The sequence below is a fragment of the Ochlerotatus camptorhynchus genome, unplaced genomic scaffold (assembly GCF_037179485.1).
Source record: "Ochlerotatus camptorhynchus isolate MF236.1 unplaced genomic scaffold, CSIRO-AGI_Acam_v1.1 ptg000189l, whole genome shotgun sequence".
Lineage (NCBI taxonomy): Eukaryota > Metazoa > Arthropoda > Insecta > Diptera > Culicidae > Ochlerotatus > Ochlerotatus camptorhynchus.
Window position 1 is genome coordinate 620,188 of NW_027040679.1, and position 24,109 is coordinate 644,296.

At 37.2% G+C, this 24,109-nt stretch overlaps 1 protein-coding gene across 1 annotated transcript in view; it reads left to right on the plus strand.

The window, feature by feature from the left end:
* GrlHz (Gustatory receptor-like Holozoa) overlaps positions 1–24,109 on the plus strand; it is a 307,521-nt gene that overhangs the window by 81,629 nt on the left and 201,783 nt on the right. Inside the window, exon 3 of the mRNA XM_065223284.1 lies at positions 6,366–6,425. Within this exon, the coding sequence (XP_065079356.1) occupies positions 6,366–6,425 (60 nt within the window). The remainder of the gene's footprint in view (positions 1–6,365; positions 6,426–24,109) is intronic.

Here is a 24,109-nt window from a genome sequence, read left to right on the forward strand (position 1 = left end):
ACTTGCTGTCGTTTTTCCATCCTATTCACAAGAGTCGATACATAGCTTAGCAGGTTCGTTGTGGTCGATCGCTTTTTCATGAAACCGTGTTGTTCAGTAGAGATTATACATTTGGTAGACTGGTACAGCACATCATGCACCAAGCTCTCGAAGATCTTCGGCAGACAGCTGAGAATGGAGATCCCACGATAATTCTCTACATCGTTGAGCGAACCAGATTTATGAATTGGTGTGATTGAAGCAGATTTCCAAATCGTAGGAAAGCACTTCTCGTTAAGTGAACGGTTGAACAAAATGCTTGCAGGTAACGCTAGAGAATTCGCACAATGTTTAACAATGTTCTTGAAATGAAACACACGCACTACAAATTGTAGCTGATAATAGAACAGCAGATTTACATGCAGTTCAAATGGAACGGTTGCCGAAGAAAAACTGGTTGCCGACAATACTCGCTCTCACTAGAGAAGATTGGAGCTTTGTAAAAGCGTTTCAAAACAGTTTTTGACAATTCTTTCGACTGAAATTGTTAGAGCAGCTGGCAGCAAAAGATTGTAAACAAACCAATACTGCATATGTGTGCGTTCCATATAGAAAAAGGCTATAGAAAGAACGTCGCTGCTTAGGTTGCCGAGAATACGTAAATTCCCCTATATATATATATATATATATACACCCAACCGAGGGATGTAAGATTCGCTTACAATTATGTGGGATTCATCATCAGAGGATGTAAGTGGAGACCGCATGAACCGAGGATGCGATATACCTAGCTGCGGTCCAATGCAAGAAAATTGGAGACCGAAAAATGTAGAGTGTATTAGTGAGGTAAATTAGTTATGTTGAAAAAAATAGGAATCCGATTGCCGACTGGACTCGAACCACGAACGTTTCGATTATCAGACCTGTGCTTTCTCCACTGCTCTCTCCATGCTCCTGAATATGAATAGCCTAAAAGCAAACATGAAGCGCTCATTTTCTCGCATACTCGACTTCGTATGCTTTTTCTGCTGGAGAGATTCGAGGCAAGTGTGTGGGTCGTTCTACAATATTCTACAATGTGCGTCGTTCTACAAGCTTACTGGTATAGTCGAAAGCGAAGATAGAACACGAAATGAAAAAGACAAAAAAAAAACCATTACATCGTCTGTAAGGTCAACTTCTAACATTCGCTGCGATGTTCATGAACAGAGGATGATAGGAAACGGAACTAACATTCATTGTAATAGATTTTTGGTTTGCGTGTATATATATATATATATTTTTTTTGTAGTCAATTTAACATTCTTGGGTCATTCGTGACTTGTCCGGGTGAGATTTGAACTCGTGACTTTGGCGTGAGAGGTATGGATACTAACCACTACACCGAGGTCATCCAATGAATTGTAATTGTCATTTCCGAATCTTGTGTATAAAAATGAGAAGTTATGTTAGACCAATTCCAACTTCCAATTGTCATACTGAGCGCCTCATCTATGGAATTAACATCAAGGAAATCTGATCACTAATCATATTAAGATCTGAATTCTACAAGGATGTATTCTCATAATTTTGGCAGATCACTAAGGGCTAACTTATTTAAAAGCTACCATAAAGCTGGGCTTAGACTAGGCTTGAAAAGTTGAGCCTGGTTCAACATTTTCAATTCAAGTGAGTTGATCAAGTCAGGTGAATGGCATGGTTAACACGTTCAATTCGCGTTCAAGTCAGTTGAATTCAACTGTCTTGATCAATTGACTTGCCCTGTCTAAACCCAGCTTTAATGGAATATCCCGTATAATAATTCTTTGGACCATATATATTAAACAAGATGGCTTTCAACCACATGGTCTTATTTTACTGGAAGTATAAGCATCATATGATTACGTAGTCCTGCGGATTACATTGTGATTACAAATTGTGATTTCAAATTTTGATTACAAATTTACCATAAAATTACATACCATATGCGTGAAAATGTTTGCACCATCGTTCAAATAAGGTTCCCGTTTCACCAGTGCATACTAGAGTCGGTGTATAATGAGTCACGCCAAGAGAAAAACAGTTGAACTCGCATCACGGTTTTCGAAAGATTCTCATTCTTTTCACTTGGCAACAGAGGACTTCTACAACAACTTCAAATGACTTCTAGCGAGAGAAAATATATTGCGGCTGTAGTAAATCATTATATCAGTGATTTTGTCAAATTATCTTAACAAAAAATAGTAGAAATTCTCATTACTAATCATTACAGAGCGTATTCCATGACAATTTAACGCTCACTGCTTGTTTATGCTCATTTCTTCGATTATATTTCATATTTTATTGCAATACCTTTCGTGGATCTTTCATAGCATCGTAATGTTTATTTACTTTGCACGATAGGTAGCCGTTTTGACAGTTCAATAGGTAGACTTGGCTTCACTCTTGGCGTGACTCATTATACACCGACTCTAGTGCATACAATGCCTTGGTTTTCTTTGCACGTTACCTATAGCTCATACCGTAGTAGGTTGTGTATAAAAGAAAATGATTTACTTAGTTTGACAGTTGCACCATGATGAAGTGGCAGCGTATTCGTGATTTGTACCACGCGCAAATGTCGCAAAAATACATTTCAATCGCCGTGGGAGTGTCCCGGTGGACCGTCAAAAGGGTTTTAGACCGAGAAAAGAAAGGACAACTATCTGCAAAGGTGGCCACAGGTCGTCCGAGGGTAATCGCTGCTATCAAAAGGAAGATTCGGGTGAATCCAGTGCGTTCAATAAGGAAAATGGCAAAGGAACACGGGATCAGTGCCTTTACGGCACGGAAGATCGTAAAGGAAGATTGCGGGGCGAAGTCAAAGGCACGGAAAAAAAACTCACATGATTACCCACCGCATCCGGGAGCTACGAGTCGAACGATGCACGAAAATCTTGAACTTCCTTAAGCGAAACAAGTTGGAAGGGTTGTATACTAGATACGACCGCAGGGTTGGCGTTGGATAACGTCTGTTATGTGTTGTACTTAATTGTGTATATTATATTTTAGGAATATTCCTTAATAACTCTTTTGCGATATCTTTCCCCAAAGCGCGTTCGGACAACGCAGGCCTTTGCATTAATTTCTTCTCTCGATTCCGGAAGTGCACGACGTATCTGGAACTACCACACCAAAATGTATGCAGAATATTGTCGGTACTGGATTAGTAGCGGTAACAAGACCGGAAATTCTCTTAACTCCACAACGACGAGCCAAACGACGGATTGCAGGTTTAGTGATGCCCTGGATGTTGTCACGCAACACTTTTCGGTGACGCTTGGCTCCTCCTTTGCCAAGTCCTTTTCCACCCTTGCCGCGTCCAGTCATTTTCTAGTATGATAATTGTAACGTCGATGAAGGTTGAAACGAAAGTGAACATAAATTCCAAATTTTAGCTGTTTTATACCTACTCGAGGGTTAAATTCTTTTTGTTAGTTGTTGTGTTCTTGTTCTTTCATCGTTTCTGATAGGTTGAACACAGAAAACGCATGTTATAAAACAGAATGGAAGTAATTTTTATTTTTTATTCCACAGTGTGCTTTCATTGAATACACATCACAACCAACAAAATGGCTCAGCGACCGCTCGCAAGTCCCCTGGAGGAAAGGCTCCTCGCAAGCAGTTGGCAATGAAGGCCGCTCGCAAGAGCGCTCCAGCCACCGGAGGAGTAGCTACCGGCCAGGCACCGTCGCCTTGCGTGAGATCCGTCGCTATCAGAAATCCACCGAACTGCTGGTCCGAAAGTTGCCTTTCAAACGTCTGGTCAGTGAAATTGCCCAGGACTTCAAGACCGATCTGCGCTTCCAGAGCTCAGCTGTTATGGCTCTCCAGGAAGCTAGCGAGGCCTATCTGGTCGGTCTCTTCGAGGATACCAATCTGTGTGCCATCCACGCCAAGCGGGTCACTATCATGCCGAAGGACATCCAGCTGGCTCGTCGTATTCGTGGAGAACGCGCTTAATTACCCCGCCTAAATCTTAACAAAACCGGCCCTTTTCAGGGCCACCACAATAATTCAAAAGAGTTGAAGTGACCTTTAAAATTTAAAATCGTTCGTTCCGTTCTTGTCTAGATTAAGTAACGAAGTAGAACGTGTGCGGGGGTTTGTTTTCGAGATTTTGTAAACAAACACAGCCGGGTCTGGTATATGATTTGGAAATGAATTTCACTTTATTTTCATATCAAAGTGAAAAGGTCTTTGCCCAATCCACTAGAAAATAACATATGGTACTTTCTAAGTAAATTTTATTATGTTTTCAAGATTCTCGTTGTTAAGAATTTTAAAATTATTTTTCGAGGTAAAATATGGCTCTGCGAAAATTCAACTTACGAAAATTAATCGTTAAACTCTTTCTTGATAATGTTGTGGCCCTGAAAAGGGCCATTTTTCCAACGCGCTCGGCGTAGTTGCCCTTGCGGAGCAGACGGTGAATACGACCGACTGAGAACTGCAGCAGCTGGGCATTCCATGACAGCGGCCCAGTATACCGAAGCACTGGCACCAACGCACTCGGCGTAGTTACCCTTTCGCCCCCAGGCTCTGCTGCCGCTGCTCTGCTGCCGCTGCTCTGCTGCCGTTGCTCTGCTTCCGCTGCTCTGGTACTGCTGCTCTGCTGCTCTGCTGCCCTGCTGCTGGGTCGACGATCGGATAGACAATGATGGAACGGGCGACCTTGTTGGACGCTTATATAGTAGTACAGAAAATATCAGAGGTGTCAGATACTCGCATGTCTCGGTTCGAGAAAGTATAAGAATATAAAAAAATCAATCGATTTTCACCATCTTTAGACAATGGTTTACTTTTAACCATGTTTCAATAGTTTACAGAATGAAATCAATAGTTTTGAAACATTCAGCAAATTGCTAGAAAGATTTCCAATCGATTGATGCCTTTATTTCGTAAATCTATCGAGAGACGGTTGAGTTATTATCGTTCAAAATCTTTTAATTTTTCGTAACGCATCCAAAATGACTGTTTTCAATTTTGTACCGCCGTATGTTGCCGAAAGACGTTATCCAACGTCAAAATCCGGTACTCCTGTTCACCGACGAGAGCATGATTACCGTCGATCCCGTATCAAATTCCAGAATCGACCGGTATATTAGTTCTCTTCCGGTAAAAGACATGGCCGACGAGCACAAGAACGTGTATCTGACCAAGCATCCTGCTAGCATTATGGTGCTTGGATTGGTGGCTTTCGATGGCAAAAAAATGGACCCGGTGTTCATTCCAGAAGGCGACAAGGTCAACATGGAGGTCTACATCGGGATTTTAAGTAAGTATGTTCTTCCGTGGATCAAAGAACAGTACGGTCCAAAGCCAAATGTTGTATTTCAACAAGATGGGGCTCCGTGCCACACCTCGAACCGCATTCAGAAGTGGTTGCAGGAACATCTTCCGTTCTGGGCGAAGGATATGTGGCCGCCATTCAGCCCCGTCATGAAGGCCAAGGCCTGTTCTAAACGCCACCCGAGTACAGCAAGCCTCAGACAAACATTGACGTGTACCTGGAAAGTAACGCATAGCCATAACGGGTACATTAACCTTAAATTCCACTCTCATTTGACTGACATTTGCTCATATATGAGTGAAATTTACCCATATTTGAGCAACTATTTACGCAGTTTATGAGTGACCTACGATTTTGCGAATTCGAGTAAACGGAACTCAAATAAGACTAAGATTCATCAGCCGTGTATATACCATTTCGTCCCTTGAAACATCGTTAAATGAAATTGATTCAACAAACTTAACTCTTCCTGAAACAACACCTTCGGCTGATGTGACAGCCCGTTCCCCTGACAATCAGAAAGTTCAAAACCAAACACTTCCCGAAAACTTCCTCCTACAACTTTTGAATTGATGTGGCCCTAATAAGTCACACTACGGTGTGCAGCAATCTTTGCTGCTCGAACAACGGACCTAAGAAAATCACACTGCAGTAGTCGGTCAATGCAAAATAGGTAGGACCATTCATCTGTTCGATGCAGGAGCATCGGCATCAGGAAGGCAGGAAGCTTAACGTCAAAAACCAATAAAGCAAAGTTTGAACTTGCTTCTGCTAGGTAGGTACGATTTGATAGGGGTGAATTTAAATATAAATTGATTTTGTCACTCAACTAGCCTGCAGTGGACTTGATCCCAGGCTGAGACGAAAGTTTTCGAAGACTAACCACCGCACAGAGGTTTCAAACTCGGTATGAGCGTTTGTCCTGGATTGTTCAAAGCTTGGCTTTTGATTAACTTTCGTATAGAGAGAACTGTCGACAAGTGCGATCAGTGGATGGGAAGTTTTCCGAAACAATTTAAGTTGTTATGCACAACTTTTCGACACGAGAATTAAATTTGTCTTGTTTTCTTTCCAGATAGATGAAATAACCGAACTGGAACCGACTTCCATGGTATTGCGATACTGTAAAGGAAAGGTAAGTTTTTTTTTCTATTAGACGTGAAAAGCCATGTTGACAACACACCAAAGCAAGAACAATGCGTGTCAATCTAGTCGAAAATGTAGTGCGTTTTTATTTCTCTCATCTCCATTTATAATTGGCATTCAAGGCGAAGTGAACCACCAAAAAACATGTCTTCTAGTACGTTTTGATCTCATCATTAAAAAGCTTGGATATTTCTAGAAATATAAAGAACAATTATGGGGCGGAAAGCTTCCAGATTTGCAAAATTTTAATGGAATCGAGTTCAAAGATTTCAATTCATACTCAATATGATCGCCAATCGGCTTGCTATTGAATGCAAATGTGATTTGATGTGTTGCATGATGAGGTTGATTTATTTACTTAGAATAATATTTTCATTTGACCAGGCTCAAAAGTTCATATATGTTCACAAAACATCCTAAACTTTACCTATATTAGCTCTTTCTCAAATGGTTGCAAAACCTCCAAGTCTTTTCGCATCAACAGGACAGTTCATTCCAATCCATTCCATATGTTAATGTACATGATTAGAAAGCAAAGTATATATAGACCAAAACTAAATTATCAACATGAAAAGTAAAATGTTTGGTCAGCTTATATCAATTGAACAGCTCGCCAATTTGGCCAATTGAACGCACAACGAATCATTGAGGCGTTGTATTGTCGTTGCAGATGAAAACTGGAAAACCACACTACCCGAGCAGGAGAAAATAACTTATGAATACATAATTATGACCTGATACCAACATTTGATGTTGATCAGCCCGACATAAGTGGCAACATACCAAAGAATAATACCAAATATTGCATGCAAAATACTTTGTAAACAATAAAAATTTATATTTGGATACCAAAAGAATACCTGAGTAACATTGTGTTGGTATTGCATTATCATAATTTGGTATTGGAATAGTATTGTGGGAATTTTTTTTTTTTTGGGATTATTTTTTTGGTATTTTGTCATGCTAGTCCATACCACTTTAAGGTATCGAGATATTCGTTCCTGCTAGGGTAGCGACAATCGAAAATTACTGTCGTTCTATACGTTATACATAGTGCCGGAAGTAATGGATGTTCACTTTGTAAAACGGTTTAGGTCACAGCTTTTGTGTTTGTCTACTTAGCTGGATGATTTTTTCGGCAAGCACATTACAAAATTTATGGGCAAAACATTTGAAGAAGCACGTAATTTTAACAATATTTTGTTATTTTTGCTCTAAAATGCCACGAACAACATTTTTCAAACTCATATCGATTCAGCAGGAACACCTTGGTTGAATTTTAAATGTGCGTCAAGCCACATAATTTTATTTTTTTTTTAAATTTTCAATGATAATATACACCAATTAAAAAATATAATAATTTTGAAGAACAATGTATACATACGATTTTTCAACATTTTTTATGATATTTTACTTCCAATGTTAACACCATCAGAAAACAAACAATTCAGTTTTTTTAGAGCTTAATTTGTTCCAAATTCAAATTAAATTACATTTCATTTTAACTTAGATGGAGCACCTACTATAGTAACTTACCAGCTTTAATCGTTTTGATATATATCTAAGTTTTTTTTACCTTGATCTTGCCTTGACAATTCACTTTTTAAACAGGTTTTTTTAAACTGCATGCCAGTGTAACAGTTGACATCTTAAGACTAAAAACTAAAACGAAATCTTTTCTAAATATAAAGGAAATTAACGCCCACATTCATCAGAATTACTTGTTAGCCTTCGCTTTAGCCTAATACTTCTTTGAAGCCGTGATTTTTGACACAAATGGAACCCAAAATGGAAATTTTTAAAGTACATAAGCGATTCAGTCAAGGGTCGTTTGGGGGTGGTCTGGTTTTGATCCCGAGTCATTTTATTAGTCACTAAAAATAATCCAGGTTGCTTGGTTATCCATTTGTATGGGCAGCCCTAAGTTTGCACCTTTAGAATTGATAAAACGATCCATAAAATATTGAAAAACGTTCAATTATCAACATCCAAATGATCCATAAAACATCTGAGAAAATCCCTAAAAAAGTGTGGATGATCCATAAAAATATCAATATTATCAATATTTTATGTGAAATTTAGCAACACAATTGTAAAAATGTACCACTAAATTTCTAAATAATGAGCATTGGAATTGTACGAATTACCCATAAACATATTGCAATTGATCCATAAAACATTCAGCAATGAACCTTAAACTAAACAAAGTGATCCATAAAAAATCATGTTTGCACACTTAAAAATATAGGCATGATCCATAAATTAGACGTACACTGGAGTCGCTTTTTACGCGGGTGATACGTCCCGCGTAAAAAAAAACCGCGTAAATTCCGGAATGCGCGTAAAAAAGCCGCGTAAATTCCGAAATCCGCGTAAAAAAAACCGCGTAAAAAAAGACCGTGTAAAAAAACCGCGTAAAAAGCGACTCTAGTGTATAACGATATACCGCTTTAATTCTGAAATCCGCGTAAAAAAAACCATAATCTTCGTAAAAACAACCGCGTAAATTCCGAAATCCACGTAAAAAAAACCGTGTAAATTCTGAAATCCGCGAAAAAAAAAACCTCGTAAGAAAGACCGTGTAAAAAAAACCGCGTAAAAGCGACTCCAGTGTGTATTATTCATGTTTAAGACACTATTTTTTAATAGTGTAGTGTAGTGTAGGAAATATTCGAAGCAAGCTGTTTCGAATCTTGTTGAGAGAAGCCTGGATTTTCCATTCGCGGCCGGTAACTTAGATGAATCTACAGCTGTTCTTAATAACGCTTTGAAAACGTGTACCAATCAACTAGTTGAGCAAAAGTTTGTTTCTTTGAAAAACTCGAACAGTTGGTACAATCTTGGATCTTTTGCGTCTTAAACGGAAAAGGGACAAATTGTACAAAAAGTTTTGTAGATCTAATAATGACAATCATTGGACTAGGTACACAATTGCGCGTAATAAGTATTCACAATCGATAAAGAAAACTCGTTGTGAATATGTTCAAAGGAAGATTGATCAGCATCAAAACAACAGCAAAGAGTTATGGAAAATTTTGAAATCTTTATTAAAACCTAGTAATTGCAAACCGCGGTCCATAACTTTTAATGGCACATTAGAACAGTCAGAACAAGTAATTGCAGCTAAGTTTAATGATTATTTCGTAGACAGTGTTTCATTGATTAATCAATCTATTGAATTGGTCGATGAACCTGACGAAATAAAACAGCCAGTTAATAGTAGTTGTAGATTTGAAGTTTTTCACCCAATCACATTAGATGAACTTAGAGTTATTTGTTTTTCATTAGGAAAATCGGCTGGAGTAGATAATGTTAATGCTAGAGTTATTCAAGATTGCTTTCATGTCATTGGCCACATCTTGCTGGACCTTATTAATGAATCATTACAAACTGGACATGTGCCACAAATTTGGAAGGAATCCTTAGTGGTCCCTATTCAAAAAGTTGCTGGAACGATTAAAGCCGAAGAGTTTCGTCCCATCAACATGTTGCACACATTAGAGAAAATTTTAGAACTTGTTGTTAAAGGTCAGCTGTTGGAGTATTTAAATAGTAATAGTTTGTTGGTACCAGAACAATCGGGATATCGGGAAGGTCATTCTTGTGAAACCGCGTTGAATTTGGTATTAGCGAAGTGGAAAAATAACTTGGAGTGTAAAGATACGATTGTTGCTGTTTTTTTGGATCTTAAACGCGCTTTTGAAACAATTTCTAGGCCCTTATTGTTAAGATCAATCAAGCGCTTTGGAATTACGAGTACTGCATATAAATGGTTTGAAAGCTATTTGTCTGACAGAACTCAACGGACTGTTTTTAATGATTCTGTTTCCAGTCCCGTGGGGAATACCCTTGGAGTGCCCCAGGGAAGTGTATTATTTATTATGTATATCAATGACTTGCGACGTGATTTACGATTTTGCGACATTAATCTTTTTGCAGATGATACTGTGTTATTCATTGCAGCTAAGGATTTAGATGATGCCGTTTTACACTTGAATGAAGATTTGCGTTCTCTAAGTAGATGGTTGAAGTATAAGCAGTTAAAATTGAATACAAGTAAAACTAAATTTATGGTAATTTCGCGGAATCGAGTAAATGAGAACGTTTCTGTTGTAATTGATGATGAGACTATTGATCGCGTTCGGGAGATTAAATATCTTGGCGTGATTATTGATGACACACTTAAGTTCAACTCTCACATTGACAATGTCATCGAGAAAATTGCCTAGAAGTATGGAATTCTATGTCGACTGAAAAACGATTTAACTATTGCCAGTAAAATACAGCTATATAAATCAATCATCTCTCCTCATCTTGACTTTTGCCCTTCCATTTTATTTCTGGCCAATGCAACACAAATATCGAGATTACAGCGCTTGCAGTATAAAATAATGCGTTTGATTTTGAGATGTAATAGATTCACTTCCTCAACTTTGATGTTAGACGCCTTACAATGGTTGTCGGTGAAGCAAAGAATTGTATATTTGACTATGGTGTTCATTTTTAAAGTAGTTAACGGTTTGCTGCCTCGATATTTGTGTGATCGAATTGAAAGAGGAAGTGACTTTCATAGATATAATACTAGAAACGCGGTTGAAATAAGAACACCACATTTCTTGACTTGTGCTTCACAAAATTCATTATATTATAAAGGAATAAATGTTTTCAATTCGATGCCTAGACATATCAAACGTTTAGCAACACTTACAGAATTTAAGAGACACTGAATTTCACACGTTTAAACTGTCTTTTGAACAGTTATCCAGTGATTTTTTTTTATGAACTGACAAATTATGTATCTTGACGAATCTCTAACGGATTATTTTATATGGATAGCTGTCATAACGACTTTTTAATAATCATTGTAGCTCTGCAAAAACTATTTCTGTTCGCCACGAGGGTGATGATGGATTTTTAAAATATGATTTTATAGTAGATTAATTTAAAAAAAAAAGTAGTCTACAAAGGTTTGAGCCTCGCGCGCGTATTACGGATATAGAGGACTGAATTTAACATTTACTAAAAAAAAAATGCAATTTTGAAGCTTATTTTTAAGATACTTTGAGTTAGTAGTAAGTTTTCTGGCAAATGTTGGGGGTTCGTGAGCATTCCTGACATTGCTGAAAATTATGATAGCATCAGATTGCGGGGTTACTAGTGTAATAGGATGCTTTGTTGATTGTTCATTAACTCTTGATTGCTTGTAATACTTATGAATATTTTAGGTGGACAAAAAGGCGAACTAAGAGGTGGACGCCTGAGCTTTTCCACATTTATATCGCTGTGAAGCAACTGTAAACTTTAGAGGGAATCTATATTTGTAACTGAAACCAGTTCGATTTTGTTTGCCAACCTGGTTAAAATGTCATATTCAATTATCTTAAAGATAAATCGTCCAGCTCAAACCTTTGTAGGGGTAAGAGGTGGGACCATCATCATCATCATAAATTTTGATCCATAAACCTTGAAAAATTGTTCCACTGCTTATCTACTTAGATTTACTGTCCTGCCCGTGTATTTAAGGTAGATGTGTGAAGCGACGGGCAAGCGTCTAGAATTAGCTTCCAAAAGAAGATTCTATAATAATATTCTTAAGAAGCTTCATTTAGAAACTTTTTAAGAAGCTTATTCTAGACGCTCGCCCATCGTTCTGCTCTTCTGACAAAAAAAAACATGGGCAGAACAGTAAACCTGAGTAGCTACGCAGTAATGTAGCAATTTTCCAAGGTTTATTGATCAAATTAAAAAAAACATATGTATATAGACCGAGATATAGACTATAATTGGAACACACCAAAATAAGCACGTCTACCAACAACTAGAACACCTTCCCTAGGTATGATCCATAAGATTAACATTTATTTTTCATTTTTTCTTAAGAAGATTATTATAGAAGCTTCTTTTGGAAGCTAATTCTAGACGCTTGACCACCTAAAACACGGCAGGACAGTAAATCTAAGTAGTTAAGCAGTAATGGAGCAATTTTTCATGGTTTCTGGATCAAAATTAATAATACAGTGTCCAAAACGTGAATAATATACGTCTAATTTATGGATCATGGCTGTTTGGAATATCGGGATAACCTTGTACCACCAAACCCAGTGAAAACCCTGTGGGGGATTCAGAGAGCTACGGTAACGGTCGTTGTCAGAAATGACAGACGTCAGGTTTGGTTCAACGGAACTGTGAACTCACAGTTCCGTTGAACCAAACCTTAGATAGGTCGGAGTATGAACGAGAAAAAAAGAGGAAAAAAGATACAATTCCAAACCATCTAAAAAACGTTTTACAGCTAAATTATTTTAATTGCCTAAACTTGTTAATATACCTATCGTTTAATTAAATTGTAGTTATTTGTAGTGAACTAGCTACCAACAATCAATACGAAACTAACAATTTTAAATTGGCTCACTACTTGACTTGCCTATTGGTCCCAAGCAAATCGATTAACGTACCCCATTCTAGTCAAAATTCTAGTACTACACAATGTTTGTTTTGATTCGCTATGAAAGTTTAACAGGTAAAATGAGGGGTTCGTGGATTTTCTCGTGTTTTATAGGGTTGCATCGATAAGCTTGGGACCGAAGATAGTACCAGAGCTTAGCCAAAAATTTGAGCACATTTCTTCGGGACCTTCTCTGCCCATAATCGCAAGTCAGTCCCATCTGTAAAAAACTGGAAATGAGAAAACGGCGTTCAAAGATTTTTCAAGTTTTCTGATTTGACACTTATGTTGGAGGGATAAATTTAAAAATAAACGTACAATGTGATAGAATGCATCTATGTTTACCCAAAAATATTGGAAAAATATCGTAAAATTTTTATTTTATGGTCAAAATCTGAGTGGGGCTGACTTGCGATTACATTTACCGTGAATGAGAAAAATAACCGCAAGTCAGTCACAATTCCATGACGATGCTGCATTAGTTTAGCTCAGTATTGAACAGTAGAAAGATACCATGGTCCCATAGAACGTTATTGAATGTTTCTGGATTTGCTTCGCTGGTTCCAAAGCAATGGCCGAAACATACTCCGGTGAGTATGGGTCTTCATCAGACCAGAGCTTTTTATAAACGCGCCAAACCCCCCATGCGATAAATCAATTCACATGAGAAATCAAAAATAAGATCGATAAGAGTCATGATGAGTGACCAGCACCATGTTGGCCACACTCGGACATGTTCCGGGTATCCCCGGGGGAGTGGTAAATCCGTTTTTTTTTTCATCAAGCGATACATCAAATCACATGATAATTCAAAGCCATATCGATTGGCGGTCAAACTGAGTATCGTAACAACTATATTGGCCACATCCGGACATGTTCCAGATACCATAGGGAAAGTGGGCAAAATCTGTCTTGACACAAATCTCATGATGCGATGTGTTGTCTAACATTTCTAACATATTTTTTCTAATGGGACTGACTTGCGGTTACTTTTCGCTGTGGGACAATTTGACTTGGTATTGTTTTTCATTTTCCTTGAACAAACCACCTTTTTTCAATAGCATATCTCAAAAAACATAGAAAGATAAACTGAATAATGATGCTAACTCTAAATTGATGAAAATGCAGATGGGACTGACTTGCTATTACCGGCAGTTCTGGTCTTAAAGGTGGAATTCGTGCAAATATTGAATTTAATAACCCTATATTTGCTTAATCTAGATACTACCATTTGATCCTAAAATCTGGTAACCTACAATTTGTTTCTAAACGCTATATACATGATTTACCCTAAGTAACTAGTAAGTAGCTCATTCTACATCGTTTGCGTGCTTAACTAAAATAATAATTGAGTCCCTAAATGCTAAATCTAGCCAAATATTTGTTGAAAGAGTGACGGAAGATAACTCTCGGTTTGAAAATCTCCCGCTCAGCCTCCTATCGCTTTTCATGGAGGAATTTCTCTTCCTCCAGCGCTTTCTTATTTGCGCTTTTCTCCTGCAGCAACTGGTCTAGGGATTCTTCCAGGCTGACCTCATTGGTACTTCCTTTTCCAGATTCGGTTGCGGCATCACTCCTCACTCTATAATTTCTGCTATGTGGTTTCTTTGGGAGAGACTTCTTGATTCCTTTTGCCACCTTCAGCATATTTGTGCACTTAGAGCACGTCTACGGAACCTCCTTTACAGCTGTTGTCTTACCAGCACAACTATAATGGGTCCAGAAATCGCAGACATCACACTGGACCATATCATCTACGTGGTCATGGCCTTCACAAAGCGTACAGTTTCTATCGCTGTTCTGTTCTTCATTCAACGGTGGTGTTGATCTCTCTGACATTTTGAGGTTATATCCGATGTTGTTCTTAAGGAATGTTCGGATTAATGAAAGCAACTTCCTCAGAGCAGTCTCGTTTTGGACAGCTTGAAGCTGAAATAGGTTTTATTATAAGCATTAAGATTGGTTTTGATTTTATATTAGTTTAATAAAATCTATTTCAGCTTCAAGCTGTCCAAAACGAGACTGCTCTGGGGAAGTTGCTTTCATTAATACGAACATGGCTATATTTTTAAGTGCGCAAACATGATTTTCTATGGATCACTTTCTTTAGTTTAAGGTTCACTGCTGAATGTATTATGGTTCAATTGCAATATGTTTATGGGTAATTCGTACAATTTCAATGTTCATTCCTTAGAAATTTAGCGGTACATTTTTACAATTGTGTTGCTAAATTTTACATTAAATATGGATCATATTGATGTTTTTTATGGATCATTCACACTTTTTTAAGGATTTTCTCCGAAGTTTTATGGATCATTTGGATGTTTTTTATGGAACGTTTTCCAATATTTTATGGATCATTTATTGGTTTTTATGTTCAAAAGTATGTTTGCCATTTGTATGCCTCTTTTCACAACTACGCAATAACAGTCCCGTGGTTTCACAAAATCGCCATTTCAAATTCTGAAAAGTGACAAGTTTCAATGCAGTATTTCGGTTAAGGGTCACGTGAGGGCGGTCTGGTTTCTTCACCATTTCATAGCATTTTCTTGTACTTTCAATAACTCAAAGAATGGCCTGCTCGTTTTTACTCGTTTAAAAGTTATTGGTATTGGAAGTTGAGTAATTTTCAACTAAAAAATGTAAATAACTGTTCAAATATTAATGATAGCAATTTGCAGTCTGCTGAAAAAATATGTAGTTTGATATTTCTAACATCTTTGTAGAACATGCCAAATATGTAGAAAAATTGTAGAAAAAGTTTATTGATTTTAACGATGTCTCCACAAAATAACCTTTAATCTCAGCAGCTATAAGCGCTAGAAAGTTATAGTCTTCAGCAAAGTTGTTCACAGTAATGTTTACTACAGCTTTGTGGAATACAATTATTTTGTATCTCATCATACTAAAAAAATAAATGTTGCATCTCACTTTTAGGTGGATTAATCTTTAATTTTCTTTTACCATAAGAAGGAGTGTTGTAACCCGAGAAACTTCTCAGACCTTTACCTAGTACCTTTAATCAACCATTTCAGCGTAAACCTTTAATCAACCATTTCAGCGTAAATAAAAATGCGTGTGTTTTGATACCCTTGGCACCACTGTGCGCTGGTAGCGTTGGTGCTCAGAACGGAAAAAAGATCGACAGATAACAGAAGTTTTCTCAACAATTGTGTGTGCTTCAAGAAATCTAACTAGAAATATGGATTCAGGAAGGTCTATTCAACAAAATCCAAGTCTTATATTCAAAGGAAAGAGCCAAAATCCATCTTGGCTGAACATAAAAACCAAACTTTAACAAAAATACGTACTTTTGTCAATTTATACCTGGCTTTGTGTGTGCTTAAAAAAATCATCAAGTACGAATTCAGCAAGATCCATTCTATAAAATCCAAGCACATCAAAGGACAGTACAAAAACCCAACTTAGCAGAAAAGGAAACTCAAATTTCTAAAAACATACTTTTTGAATTACAAACCCGATTCAAACTTCTCGAATGGATTCCGCAAGGTCCATTCAATAAAATCTGGGCCTGTTTTGCAAAGATAGGAGCCGAAATTCAGATCGTCATAACAGAAAAGCAAATTTCTATTAAAATACGCACTTTTGTTAAAATTTGCCCTGTTTGTCCTTCACGTATGGATTCAGCAAGGTCCATTCAATAGAATGCAAGCTTATTTTTTAAAGATATGAGCTGAAATGCAATTTTGCAGAACTGGAAAAAAAAACAAATTTCTATGAAAATACGCATGGATTCGGCAATTCCAAACTTGGCTGAACATGAAACCCAAATTTCTATAAAGATACATGCTTTTGAGAAATTAAGCCCCATTTTCCCAAATTTCAAAATGTTTTGTGCATGCTTAAAAAAATGTTCCATCCTGTATGGATTCAGAACAGTCCATTCTATAAAATCTAAGTCTATTTTTCAAAGGACGGAGACAAAATCTAACTTGGCTGAACATGAAACCCGAACTTCCATCAAAATACGTTTTTGTGTGAATTTAAACTCGATTTTCACAAAAATTCGTAAATTCAACCCTGACGTATGGATTCAGCAATGTCCATTATATAAAATTAAATTCTATTTTTCAAAGATCGGAGCCGAAATTCAACTTGGCAAAACAGAAACATTCTTTAAAATCCAAGAAGAAATTTTAAGCGATAGCGAACCTGGCTTCAAAAAAAATCTACCATCGCGTCTAAACTTACAAAGGTCTATTCTATAAAATTCATGTCTGTTTTTCAAAGGACGGAGTCAAAATCCAACTTGGTTGATCAAGAAACATCAATTTCTATAAAAAACCCGAATTTATCCACCTATGGTGTGATCAGACCCTTCTTACTTATTCAAGTTTATTTATTTTATTGTTATTATCAGTGACCAAGCCCCCCACCCGCGTGTCATCCAGTGACGCTACGCCACTGCCTGGGGGTACCCGGAATATATCCGGGTGTAGTCTATTTGGTGAGGCTACCAATCACCTTATGTATTTTAATGTGATTTAATGGGTTTTAATACAATTCATATTCAAGCAACTTCCCCGGGGTACCCGGAACATGTCCAAGTGTGTCCAATGTGGTCTGGAACACTTAACACGACTTGCATTGATCTTATTTTTGAATTCTGTAGTAATTTGATGTGTCGCATAATGGTTTTGATACGTTTTCCGTTAAATCCAGCGTGAAGGCCCATATTCACCGGATCTTATTCCGGACATATCTCCGAAACCGGTTCATCGATTCCAAAACCGTTCCTAAGGGACCCTAAGACCTATCATTTGGCGCCGAGTTTGTCCAAATCGGTTGAGCGGTTGCTGAGAAACGTGAGCGCATTCATTTCGTTACATACACACACACATACACACATACACACGTACACACACACACACACATACATGTTCCGATCTCGTCGAGCTGAGTCGAATGGTATATGACACTCGGCCCTCTTGTAAGAAGGGTAAAAATACGTACTTTTGTGGATGTAAACCCAGTTTCTCAACAATTGTGCTCGCTTATAAATTCTACCATCAGGTATGAACACACAAAGGTCCATTCTTTAAAATCTAAGCCTAATTTCAAAAGGATGCGAATCTCAAAAGAACGTGGAAGGGGTCTAAAGGAGCGGAATCCACGTTAAAAGTTAGTTAAATCACTTCAGGAAACTCAGACTAACATTAAATATAATTCAATCACTCAACACAAAAGTTTGGACTCCCTAAGGAAGGTATTGAACCACTTCAGAAAAGGTTGAACTCCGTATGGAAAATTTAAGCTCAAAAAAGTTTCGGTTCACTTCGGAAAACTTTCTGCACTATAAGAAAAGCTAGATAACCTGAACAAGATTGTGTCCTTGATAAATGCCAAAGCAGTTAACAAAAATCTGGAGCTCACTAAGGAAAAAGTCAAACCCGTTCTGACAAGTTTGGATTCAGTTCGGAAAAAATTGAATCAATGCAGGAAACCTTGGATTTATTTGGGAAAGGGATTAAATCAGTTAATGTGGCCTCAGTCCCGACAATGCGAAACCAACTTTTGAAAACTTGGGATCGGGATATATTGAATCACTTCAGGGAAACTTTAACAACTTTAAAAATGATAAAAATTTAGAGAAGTTTAGATTAAGCTGGAAAAATGTTGATGACTTCTTCGAAAGTTTGAACTCACTTCAATAAAGTTCAGACTCAGTTTTGAATCTGCTTTGAAAAGTGTCACCTCAATTAGGAATTTCCTGAATTGTTTCTAATTTGGTTTCACTTCTAAACATTTTAAAACAAATTTGAAAATATGAATCATTAAGTTGCATTTCAGCAGCTTTGTAAGTAAATTAATGTAGAAAATCAGGTGACTACGGTGGACTGGGCACATCGTAACAATGTCGGATGACAACTCAAAGAAAATGGTTCTTGATAGCGATCCGACTGGAACAAGACGAAGATGTGCGCAGCGAACAAGGAGGATCGATCAGATTGAAGGCGGCTTACCCGAGCAAAGTTAGAGATCAAATTGAAATCAGAATTTGCTGTTATGATGTAACTTACTTTGAATACTCCATTTGATCTCATTTTGGTTGACTTAACGGTTAACACATCAAAAATGAGAGCAAAATTTTACACTGTTGAATCAAACGGAAAACTAATCCTGCTTTCAATGAAATCAATTTGATTACTGATTTTGCATTCATAATGTTTGACTGAATACGGGCCTGGTGTAAATGGTTAGCATCCAAGCTTCTCACGCTGAAAGACTTGAGCTCAAATGTCACCTCGGGTTGGTTGCGAATGACCTGAAATGTGTTAAACAAAACAATTAAACAATAATCGTTAGTTCAACGACAGATAAGCTTAACTTAAATCTTAAACAAGACGTTAACAGCAGAACTTCAAGTTAAGTTGCTTTCATTTAAAATGTCTTGACTGCATAATGAAAGCACAATATGATATCAGACTAATGTCGTGACAATTGAAATCAAAATGAGTATTCATTATGATAGGAACTGCAATCTTTAATATCGATTTGCTTTCATTTTGTTAACCGACTTTGCTCGGGTACCTAGTGAGATGCCAAACAAGATAAGAAATGAAGGTCGATGAAATCCGTTTTCATCAACTGAAACCGGCTGATCCGATTTCAAGGACCTGGCATGCCGTAACGGTCTAGTAGCAACTTTCGTAAAAAATCTGTAAAAGAACAGCATAATAAAATGCAGCAAAGCAAGTATCCATACCCAAATGAATTAGCTATAAAGTCTGTTCCAGTTAGTATTTGGCCGCTTCTTTTTAATTAATGTAGCGCCTCTAGTTTTTGTAACAAGAAACTATTGACAGCGTTTTGATCCGGAAGGATTGTTTATTTAGTAGAGAAAATTTCATCAGGATTGATATACTTGTTCAAAAGTTATCGAAGATGGAACGTGACAGACGAGAAAAAATTCTGCACACTCACATGCAAAATCCAACGTGGTCAGGAGGAATGATTGCAAAGGCTCTCAAATTTCCAAAATCGACTGTAAATACCGTGCTTAAACGTTACCGGGAAACACTAACGTTGGAAACAAACAAACCAAACGTAGAGTTGGAACATATGACCGAAAACTACGAGCGAAGGTCATGGGCAGTCCAAAAGAATCCTGGGATCTCCGGTCGTGATTTGGCGAAATGGTTCAGTTCACAGTAAAATTTAGCGAATCTGTATACGAGAAGGTTTCCGGTCGTACCATGCCAGCAAACATCTCAACACGACGCTGAAACAAAACCTGGTTGCCAAAAACCGTGCAAGAAAGCTGTACGGGCAAGTTCTTACCAAGTATAACGGATGTATTTTGATGGACGATGAAACTTACGTAAAAATTGACTTGGACAAATCCCGAGCCTTAAATTTTACTTTGTTAAACGTAAGAGGGATGCTCCGGATAAGTTCAAATTTGTCTTTGCAGATAAATTTGCTCGCAAGTTGATGATTTGGCAAGGCATCTGCAGTTGCAGAAAGAACACAAAGGTTTTCATCGCTGGAGCGACTATGAATGGACAACTTTACAAGAAGGAGTGTCTCCAGAACATAATTTTGCCATTTATTCAATCACACGAAGGTCCCGTAAAGTTCTGGCCTGACTTAGCCAGCTACCATTACAGCCGCGATGTCATATGATGGTATAAGCAGAATAATGTCGATTTTATTGAGAAAAGTATCAATCATTCAGATTTTCGTCCCATTGAAAAATTTGGGCAATTATCAAGCGCAAATTGAAGAAATGTGGAAAAACAATCAAAACACCACCTGATTTGGAGAAGTGGTGGAAAAGGATTCTTATCTTGTTTGGCAACCCACTAGGTAAGCCACCTGCAATCTGATTGATCCCCCTCGATCAATCAGATTGCAGGCGGCTTACCTAGTGGGTTGCCAAACAAGATAAAAGAAGTTCGATTAAATCCGTTTTCATTAACTGAAACCGGATGATCCGATTTCAAGGACCTGGCATGCCGCACAGTGGCCGGAAGTCGGACATAACCTCAAAAATTGTGTTGGTTCTGGCAGCACGGAGTGAGATTCTTTTGCTCACTTCAGAGCTGGTGCTAGCTGGCGCTCTTTTATGCCAGTTTTTCTAGCCCTTCTGGCAGCCGCAGCCGCTCGGCTGATTTGACATATACGTGATTTTCGATGGCCCACAATCAACTACATATCAGTCTGCGTTAGAAATTTGGTCAACACAAGTTTTTCAGCCTGCAAGAAGTTCAATAAAAGTAGTTAGTTAAATAGTTTCCTTTAAATAAAGTGTCGTGTGGCAGTACTAAAGGACGAAGTGCAGTAATTGTATTGCCTTGAAGAAAGTCCTGAACTCCGTTTGGTGTTGTAGTTCCGTGCCGATTGCTGCCCACCGTTGAGCCCTTGGTGCGACGGGTAAAATACCGAAGGAAAAAACACAACGTAGGGGTAAGCGCGCCATCAAATTGACTTCATTATTTTATTTTTCTTATATTTTTCTCTCAATATAGATAGGGTTACGGTATGTAATGTGGGTCTAGTCCTTTCATTCGGCCTATCACGCAAATAAATAATTAATTAAGGAATATTACACAAAAAATAAGGAAAATATTGATCACTGATGGTTGATAAATGTGTACCACACACAAATCAATTTATATCACAACATTTCAATACATTTTCAGCTCTCGTAAGTAATAAAACTGGTTGAGAATATCACAATGTTCGGAGTTTTTAGCCGCCATGACTTATAAGGTTAAGATGGGAAGGTTGACTGACGATCATCAAATGGCCTGATTATGGCATTTATTGATTGGAATTACCTGATAATACACACTAGACGTAAAACTTACAGTTGCTGTTTGAATATTTTATGTTTATTTTAATTGTTTAACAACGTTTTCACAAGTAAAACATGGACCCAACTTTAGGGACACATTTCTTTTCTATGTTCCTAACTATGGCCCATGAAATTCATTTGACAGCATATAGCAATAAGAGTAACGTCAACAATGTTGTTTTGCATTTGGATGATAAGGAACGAACAGGAAGGGAGATTTTTTCTGCCAAACCTGTATAATGAACATCACAATGTTCTGATTTAGATATTCTGCGGTCAAAAGACGATAAGCGAAATTTTTAATTTTTAATTTTTAAATTGAGTGATTTAATGTAGTTTTCGTAAAATTTTCTCTAAGAAATGTTTTGAGGAATGAAGAGCATTAAGTTAACAGTGATAGTGATAAAAAAAAATACATCAGAAAACGTTACCAAGAGCGTTTTTTTGAGGATCAAACAAGATAGGACGAAGTTGCATCCATAAATAGACCCAATTTGGGGACAATAGACCCATATTACATACATTTCCCTCGTGAGTTATTGTCTTAAAAAAAGTAAGTTTTTCAACTTTTCGTGGTTTCTGATAGCAAACGACATGATAAGCATATCTAAGCATACCATTTAGCAGTAGAATATCGTTTGCAGGTAAATTCATTGATGAGTTATGATTAAAAACGTAATCGATGGCTGCATATTAGACCGAGGTTAGGGACGTATACCCTACTTCAACTAAGAAAATCCCAAATTTTCAAGTCATTTGGTCAAAAATTGAGTCTTGGGGTTTTTTTCAAAGTTGAGGTTTGTGTGATAGTCTTTTAATTTTTATTCTCTTTATTTTATGAGCTTTCTTCATGAGCTCGTTGTAAAACATTGGAAAATTTGGATAATCTGACAATACTGCAGGTGTTTTTGGGCATAAATAACCCAAACATTTCAAGGTTTGTTTGAAATCCATTCGCAAAATTATAGTGTTTTTCCAGCGTGCAAAAATAATGATATATATGCAATTTTGGAGAAATACTTAGTATTAAGGAGAGTCATTACTTTTACATAAAAAACATCAGAAAACGATGCCATTTGCCGGATCTGACGCGAAATTTTGTCTTGTTTTTGGGTATATAGGCCCTTCTTTGTGCATTTTTGCACAAAGCGCGAAATTTTTTTTTATCAAGTCACTATGGAGACGCATGGTTGTGGAGGAAGCAAAATAGTTTGAAGATTGTATTGTATCTTAACATAAATAAAATTACCATCTGAATACTGACTATTTAGTGTAATCCTTATTCTGGTAGGTAAATGGCCGTCAATAAACCACGTGGTCTTAGGGGGGAGGGGAGGTGGGAGGGGAAGAGGGGGAGGGGGTCATGACCACGGCCCTAACAAATTTTAGAATTTTTCTACGGACAAAAGACCACAAGGAAGTGAGTGTTACATGTTAGGTAAAAAAAAAACAGTAAGGTGGAGAGGAGGAGAGTGATGACTAAGAATGATTTAGCCTTTATTTGTTAAGACATTTATTTTTGGAGAGGTTTCATTCCAGAAAAAAAGTGATTTGAGAGTTTTGATAAACAGTTTGAGTAGCGTTTAAACAATCAATTACGTAATCAATTTGGGACACAAAAAAATTATTAAAATTTAACTTTTATTTCTATAAACAAACATTTATTAAACAAACTAACATTTATTCATGACATAATTCATAAAAAAACATGAAACAATAACTACAAACCATTGCTCATTGGTCTTCAAAAACTGATCCTTTTTTCGATTCGCACTCTGCCATCTTCGTTGAAACTCCTTAAAAAGCTTGGAAACGATCTCATCACGACCTTCTACCGCACATCCAACATATAGCGACACATATTGGTCGACAGCTTTGCGTTTCTGCTCTACACGCACATCGCTACAGTTCAGAGCACCCTCCAATACGTCTTTTCTTTTTAAGTAAACTTCTATAAAATATAAACAAATATTACTTCTAATATAAAAAGAAATTTCATTGTGTTTTATCTATACCGTTTTTCTTAGAGCACATTTCCACTAAACCACACAAAGAGTGATTAACAATTTGAAAGTATTTGTATGGTATCTCTTCGACAAGTGAGAAAAAAGATCAATGTATATTATAGCCCACACTCAGAGGAGCATGTATGAAAGCGTTGAAATGAGATTGGTAAGGGACAGTTCACATTTTACGTAGTTCACATTTTGAGACTATCTGATCCCATTGTAAATCGTAAAAGAAATGAATCCTTATATAACATCAACTTCAGCATTAACTTAGCTCTGAGTTTGCACATTAAAAACGTCACGTGGTTTATGGACGGTCCCTAAGAATACCAATCAGTTTTGTCAGCTAACATGTGTGTGTAGCTGAATCGATCCATTGAATGAAAAACGTAGGTAAT